The sequence below is a fragment of the Acanthochromis polyacanthus genome, chromosome 19 (assembly GCF_021347895.1).
Source record: "Acanthochromis polyacanthus isolate Apoly-LR-REF ecotype Palm Island chromosome 19, KAUST_Apoly_ChrSc, whole genome shotgun sequence".
In the NCBI taxonomy this organism is placed as follows: Eukaryota; Metazoa; Chordata; class Actinopteri; family Pomacentridae; genus Acanthochromis; species Acanthochromis polyacanthus.
Window position 1 is genome coordinate 6806905 of NC_067131.1, and position 26957 is coordinate 6833861.

The following is a 26957-nucleotide window of genomic DNA, read 5'->3' on the forward strand; positions in this document are numbered from 1 at the left end:
AGCTACACGTGAACTTTCCATTTCTGCTTCACTTATAAAACAAATGCCGCACAGTAACTTTCCCTGAACAAAATAAGGATGGCAACTTTCATAACGTTGATATCATTTTATTTAAGCAAAGATTCTTCATCATATATGATACAGTGGTCACTGATCAAACATTGTTGGACTACAGATATCATCTTTCAATTTCAAAGGTCATATAATACAAAGACTTTAAAAATGCGTTTATAAATGACAACACAGCTTGGTGAATTATTAAAATGATGGGATTCTTAACACAATAATGCAAAGAAAGGTGTAGAAGCACCACTTCGCAAAAGCACCAATAAAATTTTCATCAAAGAACAAAAACAAAAATTCAAATTGTAAGTATTGTCACGTTACAATATTGCACTCATACGGTTAAAACGACAATATTGCCATGTATAACTGTAAAGTATCTAGCAAAGGCACTATGGAAGTGAGTCTGTCGTGTTCACATTGAGCTGAACTAATGGATTTCAGCAGCAGCACTAAAATCTCTCAGGCATCAGTGTATCGAGGTTAGCTGCAGAGCTGGAGATCCCACATCTGACTGCACCTTTATATGCTCTTTTGTTGGTCAGAATATTTTGTAAAGGAAAGTCAGATGCGGATCCACTGTTGTTTAAGAGCTTGTCGTGTGCTAATGTATATAGAAGCTCGGGAGTGAGTGGTCTATGGCTTCTGTTAGGTGCGCTGGGAGAGAGTCAGGAACTCCTCCCGGGATTTGGGGTCCTCGAGGTAAACTCCCAGCATGGTGCTGGTCACCGTGCGGCTGTTCATCTTCTGGACGCCACGCATCACCATGCACATGTGCCTACAAACAAAAACGTGTCAGACTTGAAGCTGCAGGATTTGACAAGCTTTAAGGAAGCTCTGTGACTGAAGAACAATGTGTTAAACGAGGAACGCCAACATTTATGCACATCGATTTGGTCTACAGGTACATGCGAGTCAGTGTCAAACTCTGGAGGTGTAAAGTTAAAGAAGAATACCAAAGCTCTGCAGGCTACTCCTCAGTTCTCTTAGAGGCTACTTTTGCCTAAAAATCTCTCTCCAGATTGTTAGCAGTCGAGTTGCAATGTGAGTAGCAGGCAGGAAGGTTGTGTTGAATAAAAAAAGATGGTATCTCTAGTTCTGCTATGTTGAAAAGTCTATTATGACTACAGTAAACTGAAATTATTTATGCTAACTTTCGTGAAACGGCAGCCACTGGAGACACAAGAGACAATTATATGATCAGGTGAAATGCTATAACAGTAGCAAAAGTGCAAAGTTAATAAACTGGCTTGGTAATCTGTTATAGCAAATGAGTTACCTTTAGTTTTCTGACATTTGCTTCAATTTAGCAAGCAACTGTTTCTTGTCATATAGACAAGAAAACAACAAGTCATCCTATAGATTTTAAATAAAAGATGGATGTAACCAAGCACCAGTGGGTTTGTTGACTACCAGTTTGAAGCCTCAAATGTGGAATTTCTGTTGCCATCTCGATCTTTTGTTCCTGTAGTGACCTCACTCTCGAGGTTGCCATGCCCAAAAGCAGACCTTGTTTCATAATCTTTTTTAATTTCAAATGTAGCAATAGTTTAAAAAATAAATGTCATGCTGTGTTGAAGAAGATTTGAAAGCAGTGACTGAGGCCATAAACTCATTAGGAAAACATTTACTGAGGTAGAAAATGAAGCGAGAAGTAGCCGTTTTTCCAGTGACTTCTACAACCAGAGGAGTCGCCCCCTGCTGGCTGTTAGAGAGAATGCAGATTTGAATCACTTCTACATTGGCTTTACTGTAGACTACATACATCTTTTATATACAGTTTGATCAAGTAAGGCTGTAGCAGAGTGGACTGAAATGAGCAGGTGTATTTTTTTTCAAGATTGTGCAGAATTATAAGCAACTTTAAAACATAGGGATGAGAATGATGTTTGTTTATTTGTGTGTGCACTTACGCTGCTTCAATAACCACAGCTACACCTTTGGGCTGCAGAGCCTCATATATTCCCACAGCGATCTGCTTGGTCAGACGTTCTTGAACTGAAAGAAACAAAATAATTCACCAAATGTCAACTTAACACACTAGATGTTGGCAGAATTTGAAGAAAAGTATTATTTTTGTCTGTGCAATAGTAGCACTTTTGCAGTTTTTTGGTTGCTCACCTTGAAGCCTCCGACTGAAGATCTCCACAATCCTGCAGAAACACAAACAAAGCAGAGAAAATTGACTACAGATCAGATGTAATAATGATTAATCTTTCGATAAACACAGACTGGCATCAGCCCTCGATCCCTGCCCTCTACTCTGGCCGTGCATCCGTATATCCTCTCCATCTGTGAATCATTCATCCTCCAGAATTCTCCGAATCGGACGTGCAAGATTCAACTGCAGCCAAGTTTGTCTGAAAACTCAGGGACTCTGCTACTGTTATTCTGGGGTTGTATATTCAGATTTGGTGCGATATTTTAGGCAAAGGCGGGGATAAGGAGACAGACAGAGAGGCTGTGATGATAACTGGTGATTCCCACAGGTCTGATGGGATTTTCTCATGGCTCGAGAGCGGATAGAGTTCAGACCTGTGTCTGAGCGTGCTCGATGAGGGGACCGGATGAAGGCCAGTGGGCTTAGACTGTAAGCCTCCAGGTCAATGCACCGAGATAACAGAAGAACGCAGTCACCCGGCGATAATGCCAGAAACATACAGCCGCGGTGGCAGCACGAGAGTATGGAGTGTGTAGGCGGGTGCGTGCCGTGTTACCTTGCCAGCTTGCTCAGTCCCACCACTTTTTTATTGGGAATATACCCGATGTGAACCTGCAGAGAGATGACAGCCAGTGAGAGGAGAGGTCACAAGCCCAGAGCAAAGGATGGTAAATATTTGCAGTCCAATGCTGAACTTAAGCATTGGACACTGCTTGGCAGGACAGTGAAAGCTACATGCACAAGCTTGTTCAAACTGGCTGCAGATTGTTTCTAATATTTGCTTCTCTCCACATGACGTATACTTACCTTTCCAAAAAACGGCACCAAGTGATGTTCACACAGTGAGAACATGTCTATGTCCTTCACGATCACCATCTCATCGTGGTCCTCATCAAATATGGCGTTGTTTAGGATGTCTGGCAGGAAGAAATGCACAGATTTTAAGAAATATCATCCACTTAGATGATTCAGTTGAGAATATTAATAAATGGGGAATTTTCCAGTGATATTTAAACATCCTGGTATAAAATGATCCTACAATTCCTGAAGATAACTTCTTTGTGGACTCGTGCAAGCTGGAAACTAACATTCATCTGTAATTGATGAGTTTCTTAATCAAAAACCTGAACTGTAACTATTAGAAAACAATGAAAATGCCCATCAAAAAGAAAATATGTTCAGGACTAATGTTTTTGAAAAATGTTTTTATAAAAGAACACTAATAAATCCACCACATATTCATATTTAAACTGAAACTTGCTTGCAAAATATTACAACTACTCCATCTTTCAGAACTGAAGTTACAGGGTTTTTTTCTTTTTTTTTACAAAACTTTATTAAACCTTAAATATTTTTAATGTTTCACTGACAGTCAGAATTATTGCCGATCAGTTAGGGTGCATTGGTTTCTATGTTTGTGATCTCCCAGCCATGTATTTTCCTATTCTATTGGGAGTAGGAAACACAAAAAAGGAGTCAATACATCAGACTGTTGTGGAAAATCCCACTTTCAAGGTGGTACCTGAACTTAGCACACAATCTTTGTAGTTCTAGTAAAGGATGGGACAGTATTACGCACAAGAAGTTTTAATTCATTTCCATATCCAAGCATGCCATCTTAATAAGATCACGCATGGGCATCATTGAATGTAAACACACACTCAGAGGAAGCTGTAAACTCACCATCGATGGTCTCATGGTAGCCCTTGGTGAGGAACTGTATGGCCTTGGCGGCGCGCAACGGCGTGCGCAGTAGCCCCTCGCGGTGCGTGTCCTCGCCGAGGTGCAGCAGGATGTTGGTGTAGGCGGCCTCCAGGGCAGGTAAGCGGGACTGGTCCTCGTCCTCTTTGCGGGACGTCTCGTGCTTGCGGTGCACGGTGGACTTCTTGGTGTCGATGATGAGGTCGCTGAAGCCGTTGTTAGAGTGGAACTCCTCCACGATGTCGTTGACGCGGTGGGTGTTCATGTCGGAGCGCTTCTGGAGACTTGGAAGACGAGAACGGAGGAATTAAAGATGCTGAAGTCGGTTCAAGACGGTGCCGCCGCGTTTATAAAGCCGCCCCGGTGCGCTTCTGCTTCCCATTCGTCAGGGCGCAGCGCACGTCAGCTCCAGTGTCGTCAGGGGGGGTTACATGTCATGAGAGCGCACCCTATCTCATCCAAATCAAACCATGATTCGCATTTATTGCCTCTCACATCACTTGATACTCACTGAAACACCCATTCGGTTGTTGTCGAAACGCATGACTTCCAGAGAAGCTCAGACATGCTGCGTGGGAGATTTCACTTAACCCTCGTGTTGTCCTGAGGGTCAAAACTGACCAGTTTTAAAGTTTTAAAATGTGGAAAAAAATATTTTCACAGTGAAACTTCTGATGTCCACATTTTCAACATTTTGGGGAAATCTTTGAACATTTTTTGGTGGAAAAAAGAAATGTTAAAAATGTTTCTTAAGAACATTCACACAAAAAAATCAACCAAAATCCATTTCATCCAATTCGCTGGATTTTGGTTGATTTATGTGAAGTGAATGTTCTTAAAGAAAATATTAGAAGTTCACATATATATATATATATATATATATATATATATATATATATATATATATATATATATATATATAGTACAAACTAATAAGTCATCAATAAAAATAAGCTTCACATCAAGAGCAAAAAGGTAAAACCCAAGACAGGCAAATTCAAAAATGAGTTGGGTCACTTTTCTGCTCAGATTGGCACAGCAATGTCAGTATGGGGGAAAAAAGAACAAGGTCGTTACTGAACATAAGCAGGGATACTGCTCTGAATATGTTAGACATGGATCCAAAATAAGTAATCACTTTTGATATTTTTAGGATTTTCTTTGGAAGATTTTTACTCGTTTTTTGAAAATATTTACAAGAATTTTCTTGCAAAATTTGGGTGATTTTTAGAAAAAACTTTTAAGGGAAACTTTTAAGGAATTATTGGAATTTTCATCCTGAAGGTTTTGCAAATTTTCAGAAATTTGGGGGATTTGTTAGCTGAATTTTTGGATTTTTTTTTTCAAACGAGGAAATAATATTTTTTGGTGCCCGTAAATGAAGACAACAGGAGGGTTATTATTATTCTGAAATTGAAATGACATGAAAATCAAAATCTCTAAGAAGACATATTTCCTCGTAAAATGCCTCAAAAACCACAAACAATGAATGAAATGCACAATGCAGCGTTTAGGAGGGAGTGGACTCCAGGGATCTGCTCTCTTTAGAGCTGAGCTGGTTACTTTTTATGATGTGAGCACAGACATGGTGGAGATTGCCCCAAGTGAGTGTTTTTAGTGTCAAATAATCTTTTTATAGATGAATCCTCTAGCCAATGTGGTAACAAAATAGAAAAAAAATCCAAATCTAAGTTCAAAACCTACAGAAGGCCTGATATCTGCTAAGTCTGCCAAATCTTTGCATTTTTTCAAGCCTGCATTAAGCAGGAGCTGCAAGTGCACAATACTTAGATCTGCTGGAAACAAGTTAGTCCCCACCAAACATCATGGCTGTGAGTGTTATATTTCTGGACACACTGAACCCTTAGTATGGCTTCACATGGAACATTTTTTTTGGAGTGAAAATAAAAAAAATCACAGGTCTGAAAACATACGAAATCCTCAAAATTCTGGTAAAAATATTTTACATAACTTAGTTTTGGGTCCCAAATAAAAAATAAAAAAAAATTCTGAACAAAGCCTGAGTCTAAATTGATGTAGAAGGAACAAGAATTTATTGTAAATTAATTTCAAAAAACAAACAATAAAAAAGACAGTTACTGCACTCAACAATATTATTAGGGTCCGAGCACCGAATGGTGCCGAGCACGGTCATTTTTACACGTTTTTAAAAGCTATATACTCAAACAGGGTAACTCCAACAGAGCTGAAATTTGGCCAGGATGTACAGCAGGCATGGGCGATCAAAATTTTTCAAAATGCTCCGCAAAAGTCTGAGGGCGTAGAAATGGCGACCCCTGGAAATGTACAATTCGCCGTGAACCAGGAAATGCTGTGTAACTGCCCTGAACATGCTCCAATATGTCTCAAACTTTACATGTATGATCAATGTCCTGCCCTGATCACATTCATAGGCTGATTTAAAGCCATAGTCATAGCGCCACCTGCTGGATGGAAGGAAATGCTCTAAAAGTAGCCTGTACATGCTTCGATCAGCTTGAAACTTTACATGTGTGATCAGAGACCAATCCTGATCACATAATAATAATAATAATAATAATAATAATAATAAAAGAGCAAGCAAAAATGGTTATCATTTTTCCCAGAACAGAACAGTGCAACCAGAATGAGTGCAAGCAAAAAGAACAGAGTGACTGGTAAATGGAGGTTATTTAATGGTTCATAAGTCGGACAGCTGAGGGGAAGAAATTGGTTTTGTGGCAGGAGGTTCTGGTCCGTATGGAGTGGCTCAAAAAGTTTGCGTCCAGGGTGAGAAGGGTCGGCTGATCCGGCCTCCACGCCAGTGACGTGCGATGACTGGTGAGGTACTGACTCCTCAAGAGTCAGATTTACGATTGTAAGAACTTAAAAAAGCATCTTATTTCACTATTCATCCAACAGCATGCAACTACTGATAATGCTTCATATCCCATCAGCATTCCTCTTTCAATTACACACAAACCAACAACATATTTGTCATATAAAGAACTTTCTTTTATAGCTATTGATAGAGCACCCATCTTGTGTTTTAAGCAATTCATCCATCCATCCATTCTCTATACACCGCTTTATCCTCATTAGGGTCGCGGGGGGGTGCTGGAGCCTATCCCAGCTGACTCGGGCGAAGGCAGGGGACACCCAGGACAGGTCGACAGTCTGTCGCAGGGCTACATATACAGACAAACAATCACACTCACACCTACGGGCAATTTAGAGTCATCAATTAACCTCAGCATATTTTTGAACTGTGGGAGGAAGCCGGAGTGCCCGGAGAAAACCCAGGCATGCACAGGGAGAACATGCAAACTCCATGCAGAAAGATCCCAGGCCGGGATTTGAACCGGGGATCTTCTTGCTGCAAGGCGAAAGTGCTAACCACTACTTCACTGTGCAGCCCTTCAGGCCCCTTAAGCAATTCATATATACTGTAAACAAATTAAAGTACAGAGATGTGTGCAGACCTACTGGCTTTAGCTGGGTTCAGTTTTAAACTGCAGCGAGAAAGCACATGCCAGCTTGCGTACGCCCCCTTGAGTTGAGGCAGAGTACTGAGTGTTGAGCGTAGAATTGCGCTTCAAAAGATCTGTGATTCTTTAGGCAGAGACGCATCTTTGTATAATACAGTCTATGGACGCATCCCGTTGACAGACGCGATTCCTTATAAACACAGTTTGCGCCTCAGTGACGGGCGAAACAGCAGCTGTATCGGTCACTTGACTTTCTCAAAGCGATACGCGCAGCCATAGATATGTATAGACACGGGTTTCACCATAGATATGTAGTAGTGGTACAGCAGTAGTAGTCCTAAAAGAAGAAGCACCGAACCCTTCCTCTCGGTCCCGTTACCATGGGAACACGTCACAATGAAACGTAACTTCCTGTTTAGTCGCGACGGTGGCGGGAGATTCCAGCATGGCGGTGCAGCCGAAACAGAATCTGTCCATGGACAGTGCAGCCGAGCATGGCTTCCTAAACTTCATTTTCTCCATGCCGGAGAAACCTGACACCACGTTCAGGATATTTGACCGGAGCGACTACTACACCGTCCACGGGAAAGACGCCGTATTCGCGGCGAAGGAGGTTTTCAAGACGAATGGCGTCATCAAATACTTGGGCTCAGGTAACTTAGCTTGTAGCCTAGCTAGCTTAGCTGAAGCATGCAGACTGGTAGCAAGCTGCATTTACAGTTTAGCAAGCTAATTGTGTTGCATCCCATGTAGCTCAGGCTAAGCTAGCTGCAAATGCAAACATTAGCTGCTGTACGTCCATAGGGCGCTTTTCAGGAAACCCGGGTGCACAAGTTCATGCAAAATGTATGCAAAACACCCGAATTTAATGACGCGCTGGTGTCAGTCTGATATTAATGTAAGTATATTGGACAACAGGAAGTCGCAAGCTGGAGAGTGTGATCCTGAGCAAGCTCAACTTTGAGGCCTTTGTGAAAGATTTGCTGCTGATGAGGCAGTACAGAGTGGAAGTGTACAAGAACCACAGCAAGAGCAGCAAGGAGCACGACTGGAAGATCGAGTACAAGGTACAGTCACTGGGGCAGAAAGCACAAACCATAACTGAACTTCAGGAATACTATTCTGTTTTCATATATGGGCTAGTCTGACACTATGTTAGAGGGAGAAAATGGAAATGCTCCATATATACCGTAGTTTCCCTTTTTACAGTTAATGCTACAGATGATTCGGTGTGCAGGCAGATACATTCTGGTTATTAGGACAAGAAGAAGATGCTGCAGTGTATTTAAAAGTGGAGAAAACAGCCATACTTCCAACATTGAAAATTCTGTCTGTGAGTGATGATGATTTATCAAACTAATGGTACAATGATGTGTTTTTGTTGTTATCGGTCTACTTGTTGCCATTTTGTGCATTTTGATACTTTAATGATGCGAGTGGTTACGTTCTTTAACACATCCGTACACACTCAGATGTCACTGCTGCTAATATTCAGCGGAGGGGAAAAAAAACTCCCTCACAGAAAAACTTGCCAAACATATCATAACTTCAGAAATGGATCAGATATTATCCAATAAAACAATATTCAGGTATGAAGAAGCTCAGGAATCAGCTGTGTAGCAAGTGATTTAACTGAGGCTGGTAAATTGTGGCTCTGATTTTTCATGGGATCAATCCTGTCTCAGTGTTGGAGATGCCTGTAGGTTTCGTGTTGGCTACTGGGGAGGGATTTCTGTGGGTTTAAAAAGGCTTCAACCTTTTAGATGTAGATAGGCCATGCTATCAAGTTGTTGTGCCATTTTCATTGTGCTTTTTTCTACCAGATACTGTCTTTACTAATAATACTCAAGGATGCATGACATGATTGAAGTATCACAGTGTAGTATAATGGAACATATTAATTCAAGTCTTGCATGCTCCCAGGATGTTACAATCAGACATAAATAGCGTAACACAAATTAAATACAACAATCTCCTGTCATTTCCCTCCTCTGTCTCTTCTAAACACAGGCTTCTCCTGGAAACTTGACTCAGTTTGAGGAGATCCTGTTTGGCGGTGCATCTGGAGCTGAGGGATGCGCAGGAGTCGTAGCCGTGCGTTTCGCTGCAGGAGCTGACGGACAGCGTGTGGTCGGGGTCGGTTACGTGGACGCAGCCCAGAGAAAGATGGGAGTCTGCGAGTTTCCAGACAACGAGATCTTCTCCAACCTGGAGTCCCTGCTCGTCCAGATCAGCCCCAAAGAGTGTCTCTTAGCTCAGGGTGACGGCAACACTGATGGGAGCAAACTACGGGAGGTATGTGGTGATAGCAGCACATCACCTGTGAAGTGTGTCACCTGTATGTCAAATCAAAACAAACACTATCATCACCTATGTGGTTGGTTTTGGCCTGCATGTTTGTCTATGTATTGGGGCTGTTTTGTAGTCTCAACGCCCACTGAGAGCAAAAGCAGGGGTATGGTGTGAAGAGATGATCATTATGTGTTTGTTTAGGTGGTGCAGCGTGGCGGCATGTTGATCTCTGACAGAAAGAGAGCAGAGTTCAGCAGCAAGGACATGGTCCAAGATCTCAACAGGCTGCTGAGAGCCAAGAAAGGAGAGACTGTGGCGAGCAACACCCTGCCGGAGCTGGACAAACAGGTGAACAAAGGAAGCAACATCGTAATTATTCACACTTGTTATTATTATTATGCTGTTTATTACTGAAACAAAGCAGGAGGCTGACTTTGTTTTTCTGAAAAACGTAGTTTATTCCACGGCTGCTGGACAGGACGACCTGATTTTTCCGTGTCTGTATTTTAGTAACAGTTTAAGATTTTTTATTTACCATTTACGCTGAGGGACCAAAAGATTAGGACCACCCTTGACAAATATGCTCCCTTTGCATACCATCAAGGCTGCTCCACCTCCAGACCGCTGAAGGTTCCCTGTCATATCTGGGGCCAAAATACTAGCTGTAAATACTATAAATCCTCTCCTTATTTGTACAGTTGTGATAAGATACTTTGAGTCAGTTGTCAGGCAGTAAGAATTTGGGATTGCTCAGGTTTTTACACCTGCTTTGCTACTGGAACCGACTGTCAACGCCGAATATCTCCTAGATCTCGACATATTCTGTTTTTAGGAGATAATCAGCGTTGGTTGGTTTGAGTAGGTTTTCTCATAAGAGGAAATTGTTATAATGATTTTTTATGCTATAATAAAGCTAACAAGGATAGATTTTTGTAAAGAAGGATGCAAAGATTTAAAAAGAAAGCATGTGTTTCAAGTCAATTAACAGCAAATACAGGAAATCCATAAAATTTTAAGCAGATGTAATCACGTTTTAAAATGTGTGCATTTCCAGTATTTGTCAATAATGCTAACTTCCCTTATACAGACATACTTAATGTTTTTATAACTGTTTCACTATAGCGTCATTCATTTTCTGTTTAAACAGCAATCTCCTCTTCTGCTTGTTCACAAGAAAAGTAATAGTTAATAAATATATCTGCTTACAGCCACAATATTGTCACCTATAAGCTAGTAATTGGCATTTAAACATTAAACTGTGCTGTAAATATATAATACAAAAAAAGGTAAAAAGATAAGCTAACACTTGTTCAAAACTTGGCACCTGCAATGCTGAATTTTGTTTATGGAATTTGTGGTTTGAGAAGAAAAATCAGAGTTTCCTCGTTGGAAATTTGCCCAATCGATTGTCTTTATTTCAGATAAAAATCGTCAAATGTGTATAATTGCTCACAGCTTAGTTTGCTTATTAAATGTCTTCTAAGTCAGATTTTTTATGGCAAAATAAAAAGCGTCTTTGTGGCCATTGAAATTTCTTGTCATGTACTGGTTTATATATATGTTACTACACGGTTATACTCTGAACTACAACTTGAGATATAAATTAATTAGAAGTTGGCCTATTCTACACCCCTGTTGTCTGCATATATCATTAATTATATAGTAGAAAAATTCACCGTTTAAGACATTTAGCCAGACTTTCTGTGTGTGGTTTCATTCTCAGGTGGCGATGTCCTGTTTGGCTGCGGTGGTTCGTTTCCTTGAGCTGCTTTCTGACGAGTCCAACTTCAACTCCTTCAGTCTGACCACTCTGGACCTGGGTCAGTACATGAGGCTGGACAACGCTGCCGTCAGGGCTCTGAACCTCTTCCAGGTCAGCAACTGTCCCCATGTCTCCCCCTCATTAAGTAAATTTGCCAAAATCATAAAGACAACATGCTCTCTTTCTCACTCTTTGCCATTCGGGCAGATTTCTGACCAGAAACTTTCATCTTCTTTTGTTCAAGTGTGTAGATATTATTGTTGCTTATTCCAGCAATCAAAATCCAGTTAATGCCGAAATGCTTGTTTATGTTGCAGAGGATTAGCAGTAGTTAGAGAAACCATATGCTATGCTCATGATTGTAACACGTCTGAACCGTTTCCTCCAGGGTTCACCTGATGACACCAGCGGAGCTCATTCATTGGCCGGTCTGCTGAACAAGTGCCGAACGCCGCAGGGCCAACGTCTGGTCAGCCAGTGGATCAAACAGCCACTCATGGACAAAACCAAAATAGAAGAGAGGTAATGCAGTGAATGAGGATAAACAGTAAGCTCGGAATGTTCCAATAAGATAAGAAAAGAGAAGATTAATTTTATTGGACTGTTACTGGATGGATTCACGTGTTACTGCAGCGAGATAGACATGAAGCAAGGAAAGAAATACAAAAGTATAATAAGCCTAAAGATAAATAAGATATATTTTATTTGTAACGGCAACAGAGAAGGAGGAGTGAGGGGAGGTAGGACTGAGCTGATGGAGGAGGAGGAGGGTGAAGGAGATGGTGGACCTGGTCCCTCCAGTCTGAGCATGTGCAGTAGGAGGAACGTAAATAACAGTGGCGACGATCCCAGTGATTGAACTCCCATGGCAGATAGTATGATCTCAGTCTAACTGCGAACAGTTCAATGTCCTGCTACAGATCTGTTCTTTGATGTGCAGGGTTCCACCAGCAGTCCACCTCTCCTCTTCCAACACGCTTTCAGCCATGTTTCCGTGTAAAAACATGAGGCTGCTTTCCTGGTAGAGTCTTTGGTTCCTGACGAGTGTCTCAAACTCTTCCATCTTGTTTGTCTTGGAGCAAACATTTCCCATAAATAACAGATGGAAGAGCTGGTCTATACGCCTCTGTCAAAACTCTCCCCCTTCCTCCTGTTTCTTTTTACTCCAGCTCATCTCCCTCTACGTCTCTTCCGTAGTAATTCCTTCGGAATATCGGACCTTTCCACTCCATTCTCGCTTCCCACTCCTCCAAGACAGTCAAAAAAAGCGAAATAAAAAAACACTTAAATCGCCAATGATTGTTTATAAAAACAACAAAAAGCTGATCATGTTTCATCAGTTTTAGGAGGTGGATTCTTGTGGTTAAATTTTAGTCATTTATGTCTGTATTTTTCTTCCATAATTTGACAAATACTGGGTAGATTAAATTATTTTACAGCAATTCCGATATGTCAGAGCCATGTTAGGCCAATAAAGGAGTGAAGAGATGTTACTTTGACTTGGAATTAAAGGATCAGGGCCAGGAAACTTGATGAGGACAACACTAACTTTTGCATTCTTTAAAACAACAGCGATCATGGGTTTTGTTTTGTGTTATTTATTCGTATTAGGTAAAAACTCTTTGCTCCACAGTGAAATGCCCTAATACCTATTGGATAAATAGCCATAAAATCTGCCACAGTCCTTTATTCTGCTCATTGGAGTTTGAGGATGCTCTCGTTTGTCTGCGTGTGAACAGGCTGGATCTGGTGGAGAGTTTTGTGTGCGACTCTGAGCTGAGGCAAACGTGTCAGGAGGATTTGCTGCGGCGGTTTCCTGATCTTCACCGTCTGGCCAAGAAGTTTCACCGTCACAGTGCCACGCTGCAGGACTGTTACCGCGTCTACCAGGCCGTTAGCCAGATCCCAGCCCTCATCGCGGCTCTGGAGAGATACTCAGGTACACGCAAACCCGTAGCTCATCCAACGTGATCTGTGTATTGAAGTGCCACTTTATTAGGAACACTTATATGGTGGTTTATGGCTTTCAGAACATCACTGACTTTACAAGGCGCTGGATAAAGCTGCAATGATTAATTAGTTACCAACAATTACCAATTATTCACCAACTATTTTGATAACTGATTAATCAGTGTGAGTTATTTTTCAGAATAAGGTAAAAGTTGTCTCATTTCAGCTTATAAAATTATAAATATTTTCTTTTTTTACCCCGCTATAACAGTTAGCTTAATGTATTTGGATTGTGGGCAATTAAGGACATTGAGGAAATGATGATCGACATTTTCTCATTTTATAGATCAAACAATTAAAGGATTAGCCTACAAAAAAAACATCTTCACTGACACTGGAAAGTAATAGTTAGTTGCAGTCTTGTTGCTAAATTCTGTTCTGCAGGAATATTGCATCTTTTAGGAGTTTTTCTCTTGTAACGCTGCTGCAGATTTTATAACTTTTCAGTTCAATTCAGAAGCACAACGGGTAATTTAAGGCAGTTTGGACACATGACTGTAGCAATAACCGTTCAACAATACCATGTGGTAGTTTAAATAGGATAAATACAATTATTTAAAAAAATTACAAGTGGACTATGACAAGATACGAATAAAATAAAATATTGCATTAACAAAAAATAATAAAGAGAAAGTGCTGAAGTGGTTCAGAGGTGCAAGCACAATTAGCACTTAGCAGCACAATTAATTTCTTTAATCCAAAGATGCTTAACCCTGTAAAACCCACTGTTGCAACAATACAACAGTTTTGTTTTTTATTGTTATTATTTTTTTAAATATTGAGATTAAAAAAAGGTTAGTTTTGATCATTTATATCTAAATAAACGTCTATTATTTTTGCTTTTTTTCCCCCCTATATTTGGGTTTTACAGATTATACATGTATGTTTACATTTTTTTGTTATTGCTTTTTATTATTTATATCTAAAAAAAAATAAATGTTATTTTTGCAATTTTTTTATGTAATATATATGTGACATTTTAAAGATATTTTTAAATTTTTTTATGTCTAAATAAATATGTATTATTTTTACTATTTTTTTCTATTTTTGGGTTTTACAGATTATACATGTATGTTTACATTTTTTTGTTATTGCCTTTTATTATTTATATCTAAAAAAAATAAATGTTATTTTTGCAATTTTTTTATGTAATACACACGTGGACAAAATTGTTGGTACCCCTCAGTTAAAGAAGGAAAAACCCACAATTCTCACTGAAATCACTTGAAACTCACAAAAGTAACAATAAATAAAAATTTATTGAAAATTAAATAATCAAAATCAGCCATCACTTTTGAATTGTTGATTAACATAATTATTTAAAAAAACAAACTAATGAAATAGGGCTGGACAAAAATGATGGTACCCATAACTTAATATTTTGTTGCACAACCTTTTGAGGCAATCACTGCAATTAAACGATTTCTGTATTTGTCAATGAGCGTTCTGCAGCTGTCAACAGGTATTTTGGCCCACTCCTCATGAGCAAACAGCTCCAGTTGTCTCAGGTTTGATGGGTGTCTTCTCCAAATGGCATGTTTCAGCTCCTTCCACATATGTTCAATGGGATTCAGATCTGGGCTCATAGAAGGCCACTTTAGAATAGTCCAACGCTTTTCTCTCAGCCATTCTTGGGTGTTTTTGGCTGTGTGTTTTGGATCGTTGTCCTGTTGGAAGACCCATGACCTGCGACTGAGACCAAGCTTTCTGACACTAGGCAGCACATTTCTCTCCAGAATGCCTTGATAGTCTTCAGATTTCATCGTACCTTGCACACTTTCAAGACACCCTGTGCCAGATGCAGCAAAGCAGCCCCAAAACATTACTGAGCCTCCTCCACGTTTCACCGTAGGGACAGTGTTCTTTTCTTCGTATGCTTGGTTTTTGAGTCTATGAACATAGAGTTGATGTGCCTTACCAAAAAGCTCCAGTTTGGTCTCATCTGTCCAAAGGACATTCTCCCAGAAGCTTTGTGGCTTGTCAACATGCATTTTTGCAAATTCCAGTCTGGCTTTTTTATGAGTTTTTTTCAGCAGTGGTGTCCTCCTTGGTCGTCTCCCATGAAGTCCACTTTGGCTCAAACAACGACGAATGGTGCGATCTGACACTGATGTACCTTGGCCTTGGAGTTCACCTTTAATTTCTTTGGAGGTTGCTCTGGGCTCTTTGGATACAATTCCAACGATCCGTCTCTTCAATTTGTCATCAATTTTCCTCTTGCGGCCACGTCCAGGGAGGTTGGCTACTGTCCCGTGGGTCTTGAACTTCTGAATAATATGAGCCACTGTTGTCACAGGAACTTCAAGCTGTTTAGAGATGGTCTTATAGCCTTTACCTTTAAGATGTTTGTCTATCATTTTTTTTCGGATGTCCTGGGACAATTCTCTCCTTCGCTTTCTGTTGTCCATGTTCAGTGTGGTACACACCTTTTCACCAAACAGCAGGGTGACTACTTGTCTCCCTTTAAATAGGCAGACTGACTGATTATGAGTTTGGAAACACCTGTGATGTCAATTAAATGACACACCTGAGTTAATCATGTCACTCTGGTCAAATAGTTTTCAATCTTTTATAGAGGTACCATCATTTTTGTCCAGGCCTGTTTCATTAGTTTGTTTTTTTAAATAATTATGTTAATCAACAATTCAAAAGTAATGGCTGTTTTTGATGATTTAATTTTCAATAAATTTTTATTTATTGTTACTTTTGTGAGTTTCAAGTGATTTCAGTGAGAATTGTGGGTTTTTCCTTCTTTAACTGAGGGGTACCAACAATTTTGTCCACGTGTGTGCATATGTGACATTTTAAAGATATTTTTAAATTTTTTTATATCTAAATAAATATGTATTATTTTTACTATTTTTTCTATTTTTGGGTTTTACAGATTATACATGTATGTTTACATTTTTTTTGTTATTGCTTTTTATTATTATTTATATCTAAATAAATAAATGTTATTTTTGCAATTTTTTACAGATTATATATGTGACATTTTTAAAATATTTTTAATTTTTTTATATCTAAATAAATATGTATTTTTACTATTTTTTTGATATTAGGGTTTTACAGGTTCTATCTATTTTATTTTTTTATAATTTATATATAAATATGCTATTTTTGCTCTTTTTTATATTTGGGTTTTAGAGACTTAATATTAAGAATATGTCCCTGTAATCTTGTAAATCTCTTAATGTTTTATTATTTTGATATTTACTGAAGTGTCAGGAAGTTGGAACTCGAACACGATGAACTTTAGCTCTTTAGATACAAGTGCTGTCAGTCTGTTTTCGCTTCCCTTCAGGGGCCCTGATGTGTGGAAATCCCACCACCAGCCTGGATCTTTGACACTGTCTTTTTTTTCTTTGTAGGAAGCTACCAGGTTTTGCTGCATGCAGTGTTCCTCTCCCCTCTCACTGACCTGCAGAGCGACTTCACCAAGTACCAGGAGATGATTGAAACCACACTGGACATGAACCAGGTTTTATTCTGCGTTTGTATGCATGTGTAAAATGTAAGAATCACGTTTTGTCTTTTGTGTTATCAGTTCTACATGGGTTATATTTATGCTCTTACATGTAGATCGACCACCATGAGTTCCTGGTGAAGGCGTCGTTTGATCCGGTGCTGAGCGAGCTGAGAGAGAAGATGGATGAACTGGAGAAGAGCATGCAGGCGGCGCTGAACAGTGCAGCCAGAGAACTAGGTGATTTTAACACACGCACACAAAAAGGCCACAAGATCATCTGTTTGTTCGATAATACAAACATCCGTAGTTCGTAAAGAAATTTGATGGCTGATTTCAAGGCAGTGACTGCTGATGTATCAGGTGATTTCTGAACATTTTTCAGTGTGTGTTGCTGCAGTAAATCGATTACATCCTGCAGTCATCATGTGCTGAAATACAGTTCTGTAATTTTCGAAATGTACCTCTGACCCTCTGCAGTTCTTTATTAAATGTCAGGCTGACCAAAACAGTATAAAAGTTTCATCTTAGGCCTTGGTGATGAAACGATAGCGGTATGTACCAACAACAGACTCTATCAGGATGCTAGATACACCCCCTGTCAAAAGTTTTAGGACACTGTCTCATTCAAATAAAGTAGAACCTGTCCTACAACTGTATTTCATCATATGGATGTGATCAGGGCAGGACTGTGATCATACATGTAAAGTTTCCCCCTGGGAGGAGTTCGCTCTAGAAAAAAAATGAAAAATGGGCAAAATCTGACATTCAACGCAAAACAGCTCACTTCCTGTTGGGTTTGGAATGTGGCTGTCACTGACTTTTTTGTTCAGCCTGATGTGCTGCATATGTGTACCAAATTTGGTAGATACACCCCCTGTCAAAAGTTGTAGGACAGATTCTACTTTATTTGAATGAGAAAGTGTCCTAAAACTTTTGACAGGGGGTGTAGTTTTACCTAATTGCGTTAGATGTAAACCACCATGAAAGCACATGACAGGAACACAACAGAAACAACCTGTGCTCATAAACAGTCCGTCATATCTTGATAACGAAGCTGCTTGGCCCTCCATCGTTCTACCTGCTTTTTTCATGCAGGTATCCCGAGGCATGCTAGTCTGTGGCCGTCTGTTTTTTCATTTAATTAGACCCTCCAGAAAAACGCGGGCTAAAATCCTTGATTATGCGAATAAATATGCGGGGGTTTTATGCCATTTTATGCGGGGAAATTGCGGAAAGTTGCAAAGTATGCGAATAGTTGTGAAATGTGCAAAAAGATGTGAAATATGTAAGAACTGGGAAAAAAAGGTGATTCTTCTCCTACATCCTGTTACTCGGCTACCCTTTTCCCTTCCGTTTTTCCTCTCTTCTGAAGTGCTGCAACACGGTGGATTTTATTCGGTGCTCCAGAACGACGTTGCACAGGGTGTAAAAAAGTTCCCCCCCACTTTCGTGCAGTAAATCTGGGTACTGTTTTGCCCGGTCTCTGGCTGAAATATTCGTAGGTAAATGTGATCTTTGAGCATTCGCCATTCTTGTTTTTCGTCTCTGAGCGCCGCGCTCCGCATCAGCTCGTGCTTCCAGTGTGTGTGTGAATACGCGAACTGATGACGTCAGGCCGGGCGTCACATAAAAACTCACAACTCCATTTATATCGGTTATAGTTTTCTCATTTTATGCAGGAATTGTGAAATCAAGCGGGACCTGCATATTTCTCTTTTTTTTTCGTGGAACTGTGAGATTCTTGCGGGAATTATGCGCTGTTTTGCGGGGATTATGCGGCCTTTTGGGAAATAATTGACCCCGCATACAGCGGCATTTTGGTGTTTAATGCGGGAATTCATGCGATCGCATAATCGCGTTTTTCTGGAGGGTCTATTTAATGTTTATCAAAGTGAAGTCATTAGTTTATAGTATGCATTTTGTGTGTTTGGTATTTGTATTATCATAAATGTCACTATATGTCCTTAAAATCGTCAGTAATTCTTAATGTTGACTGAAAATACACTTTTATTTAACATCTTTCTACAGTTTTCAGCCATATCACCCTGCCCTGTTTGAGCTTAGCCTCCAGACTCCAGCCTTTCACAAACGTTGCACAAAGTCGCCTCGCGTAAAAAACAGATAATCGCAGCATCATCGCAGTAACTTCTGCGTTTCAGGTTTGGATGCCGGTAAGACGATAAAGCTGGAGTCCAACGCCATGCTGGGTTTTTACCTGAGAGTCACCTGTAAGGAGGAGAAGAGTCTGAGGAACAACAAGAAGTTCACCATGCTGGATGTCCAGAAGAACGGAGTGCGTTTCACTAACAGGTCAGCTGATGCCCCTGTCAGATTTAAGCTGCTCCTCTGATCGCCGCTGAGTGTGAGTTTGAACGTGTGTGCAGTAAGCTGAGCTCCCTGAACGAGGAGTACACCAAGAACCGGGAGGAGTACGAGGAGGCCCAGAACGCCATCGTCAAAGAGATCATCAACATCGCCTCAGGTGAGGACCGTCATCACGTGTCGTCCCATCAGCATGGCATTTAGATTCGACCAAAAGATGAAACCATGTCTGTGAAATCACGTAAATTACTCCCAATTTCCTGCGTGTGACCTTTATTCACATTCTTCTACAAAGGTCAGTAAACTCATATCTGCTGATGGCGTTCTGCTACAAATCGTTTTGCTGCAGCCTCGTGTGTGATAGATCATTTTTAATCCTCGTGTCGTCCTGCAGGTCAAATTGACCTGGTTTAGAGTTTGAAAATGTGGAAAAAAAATACATTTTCACAGTGAAACTTCTGATGTCCACATTTTCAACATTTTTCGGAAATCTTTGGACATTTTTTGGTGGAAAAAAAAAGAAATATTAAAAATATTTTTTAAGAACATTCACAAAAAATCAACCAAAATCCAGCGACTTTCACTGGATTTTGGTTGATTTTTTTTTTTTTTTTTGTGAATGTTCTTAAAGAAAATATTAGAAGTTTTACTGATTTATGTGGAATCACTTTAGATATTTTTAGGATTTTTTGGGAAGATTTTTACTAATTTTTGGAAAATATTTACAAGAATTTTCTTGCCAAATTTGGAGAATCTTTTAAAAATGTAATTTTCAAGGGAAACCTTTAAGGAATCATTGGAATTTTCTTAATGAAGGTTTAGCAAATTTTCAAACAATTTGGGGGATTTTTTTTGCAGAATTTTTGGATTATTTTCAGACAAAGAAGCAATATTTTTTGGCGCCCGTAAATGAGGACAACAGGAGGGTTAAGGTTAGGAACTCTTTCCACCGCCAGGTTACGTGGATCCCCTCCAGACGCTGAGTGATGTCATCGCTCAGCTGGACGCCGTGGCCAGTTTCGCCGTGGCGTCCGTCTCTGCTCCGGTGCCGTTCGTCCGGCCTCACCTCTTGGCCGACGGCTGCAGGCGCATGGAGCTGCTGCAGGCCAGACATCCCTGCATGGAGACGGACGCAGACACCGCTTTCATCCCCAACGACATCACCTTCGTCCAGGGCGAGAAGAACTTCTACATCATAACAGGTGAAAAAAGACGACGCACTTCCAACGTGAAATGTCCTCAGTTTTCTATAAAAACATCAAAGCCTTTGACAGAGTCACCCGTTTTCTTCTAAATGAAAATTCACAGTTGTTGAGAAGAGTTAGGAATAAGAATATGGAAAAGAGATGTATAGTTTTGAGTTTAATTCTTTCCCTTTTCTGGTGCTAATTGGCGTCAAAAAGCGTTGACACAAGGCCACATGAAATATTAAAAATGACGTCCAGCACTGTAAATAAGCTCCATGTTGCTGCTGTGAGCTTTACCTCCCTCATACATTTCTAGTTGATCCCTCTGCTTCCCTGCAGGACCGAACATGGGCGGCAAGTCGACGTTCATCCGGCAGGTGGGCGTGATCGCTCTGATGGCCCAGATCGGCTGCTTCGTGCCGTGTGAGAAGGCGGAGCTTAGCATGATTGACAGCATCCTGGCCCGCGTGGGAGCAGGAGACAGCCAGGTGAAGGGAGTGTCCACATTTATGTCCGAGATGCTGGAGACGGCCGCCATTCTGCGGTAAGAACGACACGCAGCTTTGTTTTACAGCATCACTAAACATAGCTGATACACAGGCTTTTATTGTGGAGTATTTCATAATCATCTGCAGTATTACATCACCGTCAGGTTTAGTAGTGCATCGCAAACAAATAGAACATTGTGGAAAAACTTGTATATATTAATATTCTCCATCAGTTGTTTCAAAAAGGGAAGATTTATTATAATCTACAATGTTTTAAGCATTTAAAAAATTTTAAACCCTTTTTTATAAATCCTATGCGTCTCTGCTGGTGTCTGTCCACTCTGTTTTATCAAGTCCAAAGTCAACACCGTCGTCTTCCAAGAGGTTTTAGAACACTTCACGCTTCCATCTGTTGACAAGCTTTATAAAGAAACTGATTTCCTTCTCCGGCAGGACTTGGTAAATGCCCATTTTGACAAAACTATCATCAAATAGTTCTCCGACTATGGTATTGCTGTGCTTGATTGAACATCTGATCTGAACCTCACCGAGCTTTATAAGTGATATTGTCAAGAGGAAGATGAGAAACGCCCAACCCAAAAAGCCAGATGAGCTGAAGGCTGCTGTCAAATCAACTTTGGCTTCAGTAACACCTCAGCAGTGCTTCAGGCTGATCTGAGTTTGTGGTGATGGAGCCCCAGCCAAGCATTGAGTGTATAAATTACTGGAGTTTTCAGCAGTTGGGCATTTCTGGATTGTAAATCCTTTTTTTTGTAGATGTTGGGAAATGTTCCAGCAATTTGAGATACTACAAGCCCTAATCATCAAAATTAAAATAAAAAAGGCTTGAAATATGTCACTTAAATGTGAAGAATATAGGATATGTGAACACTTGTTTTGAATTCATTTTTATTTTTACCTACACTGCCGTTAAAAGTTTGAAGTCACCCAGACAATTTCATGTTTTCCATGAATACTCACACTTTTATCCATGTGCTAACATAACTGCACAAGGGTTTTCTAATCATCAATGAGCCTTTCAACACCATTAGCTAACACAATGTAGCATTAGAACACAGGAGTGATGGTTGCTGGAAATGTTCCTCTGTACCCCTATGGAGATATTCCATTAAAAATCAGCCCTTTGCAGCTTGAATAGTCATTTACCACATTAACAATGTTTACACTGTACTTCAGATTCATTTAATGTTATCTTTATTGAAAGAAAACGCTTTGCTTTCAAAAATAGACATTTCTAAGTGACTCCAAACTTTGGAACAGTATATTGTTTTTGCATCCTGTTGCTTTTCTATCAGGCATTGCATTCATTCTGTTCAGAGCAATACCTCACAGGAATTTGCTTCTGGATTAATAAATTCTTGCTTTGTCTTTTTCATCCGTCCAGCTCGGCCACAGAGAATTCCCTCATCATCATCGACGAGCTCGGCAGAGGCACGTCCACGTACGACGGCTTCGGTCTGGCCTGGGCCATCAGCGAACACATCGCCTCCAAAATCGGCTGCTTCTGCCTCTTTGCCACTCACTTCCACGAGCTGACGGCGCTGGCAGCACAGCAGACCACCGTCCACAACCTGCACGTCACGGCGCTGACGTCCCACGACACGCTCACGATGCTGTACAGAGTCAAAGCAGGTCAGCACACCGCTTCAGTCGCACAGAGTTAATGCAGTTTTTTACATCCGAGATTAATTTTCTATCCGGTCGATTTCAACAAATGTCATTACAAACTATTTTTATATGATTTGATTTACTTAGTTTGCGCTCTGGAGTTTTTCTACTTGCTCTGTGGCAAACGTAAAGCACAGCATGGAGGAGCGGAAGGGGTTTCAGGTTGTGTCGGTTTTGAGGTTGAACTAATAGTTGTTTCTTCATGAGTAATGAATTTGTTGCTTTTAAAATCGATCATTTAATCTGAAAAATGTAAAATAATTTTATTTCCGTATTTATATTGTTTATTCTGCCTGACTTTCAGATAAAACAAGGGTAAAAATAAAAAGATGAAACAGAAAAAAGGCAACTTCGTGAGCTCATTTGCTTCCTTGTTGACAGTTAAATGAAAACCTAATGGCAATTTCATGTCTGCCTTCAAAATATGAAGCTGCAGCCTCCTGATGGCTATTGTAGGTCAGCAGAAAATACTGACAACAGGCAAACAGCTAGCCTGGCTCTGTCGAAAGCTAACAAGATCCACCTACAGCAACTTTAAAACTCACGAATCAACACATAACGTGTTTTGACAAAATGTTATAGCTATACTTTGTGTAGGTTAAACAATTTGTTGCCTGGTAACCCTCATAAGTAGAATGTAATGCGTTCATTTGTAGGTGTATTTCCTTAAATGTTGAATTATTGCTTTAAGATGAACTTTTTTGGTAAATGGAGCATAAAGGTTCTGTATGTATTTGTCTTTGTGGTCATTTATCAACAAGTTATTTAAACAAAACTAGAATAATCACTCTGCTCACCTTGACAGGAGATTAGTCAAAATTTTAGGAATAAACCAATTTTTTGCTCATGGTGTGCAGTCACTCTTTAGTATTCTTACAACTGAATGTTACAACAATCTTTATTATGCGATTCAGCTGACCTTCGCTGTGTCTTCAGGTGTGTGTGACCAGAGTTTTGGAATCCATGTTGCCGAGTTGGCTTGCTTCCCGCCGTCGGTGCTGGCCGTGGCGAAGGAGAAGGCCGAGGAGCTGGAGGAGTTCCAGGAACCTGCGGGGGAGAAACCGGAGCAGGAGGAAGAGCCCGAGGCCAAAAGACGCAGGACAGACAAACAAGTAAGGCTCAGTTTTCCACCGTTGTTAAGATGCAGATACAGGGAGCTGTCATATCCTGTCTTCACAGTGGCAGAAAGAAATTAGAAACGGTAGAGAAGTGCATATAGGTTTAATTTGTAGTAACAAATGTTCTGAGTCATATTTCAGTCTAATCTGAATGCACAGACGTGATGCATGCGTTTCTGTTACGCTCTACAAGATGTCCTTATCGCCGATGTCCATCCTAAGTAAACATCAGTAAATAGCAGAAAAATTGGTGCTTTTTACAACTCCAGAACTTGCCTGATAATGATTGTGTTTTTAAGTTTAAGTTGAGCCAGCTGACCATGACAACATATGCATTCTGTTTTCATCCAACACATCTTTTATGGGAATATTTTTTACAATATTTAAGCAGTTGTGTTGCTGATTAAGGAAATGATGGTGCAATTTTAGGTTTGTTTCAATGGAAAAACCAACAGCAATTGACTCTGATCCCCCACAATAAAATTATGGATTCCCCTTAGCTATAAATAATATCTCCAGCTTTAGGCAAGTTTTATCGGTTTAAGTTTCGCCACTCGCATCAACCCTGTTTCCAGACCGAACATTCAGCTGTTTCCACTCAAAAAGATAAACAAAAATAGTCCTGCAAATGTAGGAACTGGCTGTCAAACAAACGGAACAATTTAGGAGTGTTCTGTTTCTTCTGGAAGCTGATAAAAAGAGCCAATGTTAAGATAAGAGCAATCCAGAACCTGTCAACTACCGTCTCGTGGTTAAACCTTAACAGGAAATGCTTTGAGGCTGCCGGTTAGCTCCCCCATTGTGACTGTCCCACCAGCACTAAAAACAAAAACATTAGTCTGGAGTCCTGCCCCGGAGTACAGATTCTGCACATTCATATGCAGACTTTGTTTAAAGCAGTGTGAAAAGCTTGTGTAATTGAAACATTTGCGAACACATTGAATGTAGCAGCTTACAAGATGAGCGTCAGTTCACAGCTTGAGTGACCGAAATACCAGTTAATAAGCTCAAAGGGGATCTCCACTAATTGTGCACATCAAAGAAAATTCACTGGCCTAATGAGCACATGTGAACAGAGTTAAATGCAGACTTTTGTGGCTCTAGAATGAGTCTGACAAATATCCACAAGGGATGAGTGTGTGTCTGCTGGGTTAAAAATGAATACAATTTAGAAAGAAATGAGCTTTTTGCATCTCATCTTGAGGAAGTCCGTGGCCCAGCTGTATCGTGGTTGACGTAGGGGGCAGTTTTTATCAAGAAGAATGTCCATATCTACTTCGTTGGTTATACTTTTTTCACAGCTGCTCAATGTGTTGTTCATTATCTGTAAAACTAACTTCTAAATGCAGCTTTTCATTGCTGTTTAAGTGCTTCCAAAGAGAGTTTTCGAGCTTATTGTGAGACTGATCTACTGCCTCTCTTTCAGGTGGGAGAAAACCTGATCCAGGACTTCCTGCAGAAGGTGAAGTCACTTCCTGCTGCCACCATGACCGACGACGAGGTGAAGGTGGAGCTCAGGAAAATGAAACAGGAGCTGATCGCCAAAAATAACGCATACATCAGCGAGATTCTTCCACGCTGTGTTCCTGTAAAAACTGCTTGAGTTTTTATTTTAAAGCTGCTTAAGTTCATATACTGTAGGGAACCACACTAGAGCGCTTACACTGTATAGTTTTTCAATAAAGAGTTTTTTTTGAATGTGTTGTAAATGTGTTTTTTTGGGAGCGTCCTGTGGAATAATGGCTATTCTTCTATACAGTGTTTACATATAAAAGCTAATTCTTCATAGAACTTCCTGTGTCTCACTAGATTGCCCGTGGTTTAGAAAAAACATAATTTTCATTTTTTTAACATGTCGTAAAAACATGCCATATGATGAAATAATGTAAAGTTGGCCATGAAAAACACTATAGAGCAGTTTTCTTTGAAAAAAAAATCACGAATTTTGTCCAAAAAAACGCCATAGTATAGTATGTCGAAACAAAATTTTCATTTTTTTCACGTCGTAAAAACATGCCATATGATGAAATAATGTAAAGTAAGCCATGAAAAACACTATAGAGCAGTTTTCTTTGAAAAAAAATCATCATGAATTTTGTCCAAAGAAAACCGCCATAGTATATACTGTCGAAAAAAATTCCATTTTTTCAACATGTCGTAAAAACATGCCATATGATGAAATAATGTAAAGTAGGCTGTGAAAAACACTATAGAGCAGTTTTCTTTGGAAAAAAAATTATCATGAATTTTGTCCAAAAAAAACGCCATAGTAGTATATCGAAACAAAATTTTCATTTTTTTTCACGTCGTAAAAACATGCCATATGATGAAATAATGTAAAGTAGGCTGTGAAAAACACTATAGAGCAGGTTTCTTTGAAAAAAAAATCATCATGAATTTTGTCCAAAAAAACCCCCCATAGTATAGTATGTTGAAACAAACAATGCGATTTTTCCAATATGTCGTAAAAACATGCCATATGATGAAATAATGTAAAGTAGGCTGTGAAAAACACTATAGAGCAGTTTTCTTTGAAAAAAAATTATCATGAATTTTGTCCAAAAAAAACGCCATAGTAGTATGTCGAAACAAAATTTTCATTTTTTTTTCACGTCGTTAAAAACATGCCATATGATGAAATAATGTAAAGTAGGCTGTGAAAAACACTATAGAGCAGGTTTCTTTGAAAAAAAAAATCATCATGAATTTTGTCCAAAAAAACCCCCCATAGTATAGTATGTTGAAACAAACAATGCGATTTTTCCAATATGTCGTAAAAACACACCATATGATGAAATAATGTAAAGTAGGCTGTGAAAAACACTATAGAGCAGTTTTCTTTGGAAAAAAATTATCATGAATTTTGTCCCAAAAAAACCCGCCATAACACCTGACTCAGATCATTGAGGCGTGTGACGTCTGCCTCAAGGATGATGACAAAGATGTCGAGAGCGTCATGAACAGCATCGTGTCTCTGCTGTTGATCCTGGAGACGGAGAAGCAGGAAGCTCTCATTGAAAGCCTTTGCAAGAAGCTGGTGAAGTTCCGTGAAGGAGAGACCCTCCCTCAGGATGCAGCTGCTAAGTAACCTGTTCCATGGCATGGATGAGAACACTCCAGTGAGGTACACCGTCTTCTGTAGCCTCATCAAGGTGACTGCCACCTGTAATGCCACTTTTTCAACATGTTGTAAAAACATGCCATATGATGAAATAATGTAAAGTAGGCCCT

General features: G+C 39.9%; 2 protein-coding genes across 2 annotated transcripts; one reads left to right on the plus strand and one right to left on the minus strand.

The window, feature by feature from the left end:
- Positions 1–86: 86 nt before the first annotated feature.
- Positions 87–4306, minus strand: gch2 (GTP cyclohydrolase 2). The gene is made up of 6 exons (XM_022189840.2): positions 3908–4306; positions 3032–3141; positions 2781–2836; positions 2185–2216; positions 1977–2061; positions 87–841 (listed from the first exon to the last, which is right to left on the minus strand). Exons 1-6 carry the CDS (start codon positions 4188–4190, stop codon positions 712–714), a joined length of 696 nt encoding a protein of 231 aa, XP_022045532.1. The 5' UTR covers positions 4191–4306; the 3' UTR covers positions 87–711.
- Positions 4307–7709: 3403 nt separating this feature from the next.
- Positions 7710–25424, plus strand: msh2 (mutS homolog 2 (E. coli)). The gene is made up of 16 exons (XM_051939289.1): positions 7710–8045; positions 8311–8459; positions 9403–9687; positions 9886–10032; positions 11408–11557; positions 11835–11968; positions 13186–13385; positions 16825–16934; positions 17036–17159; positions 19082–19232; positions 19307–19404; positions 20201–20446; positions 20771–20975; positions 22325–22572; positions 23545–23720; positions 25153–25424. Exons 1-16 carry the CDS (start codon positions 7838–7840, stop codon positions 25327–25329), a joined length of 2808 nt encoding a protein of 935 aa, XP_051795249.1. The 5' UTR covers positions 7710–7837; the 3' UTR covers positions 25330–25424.
- The last annotated feature ends 1533 nt before the right edge of the window (positions 25425–26957 follow it).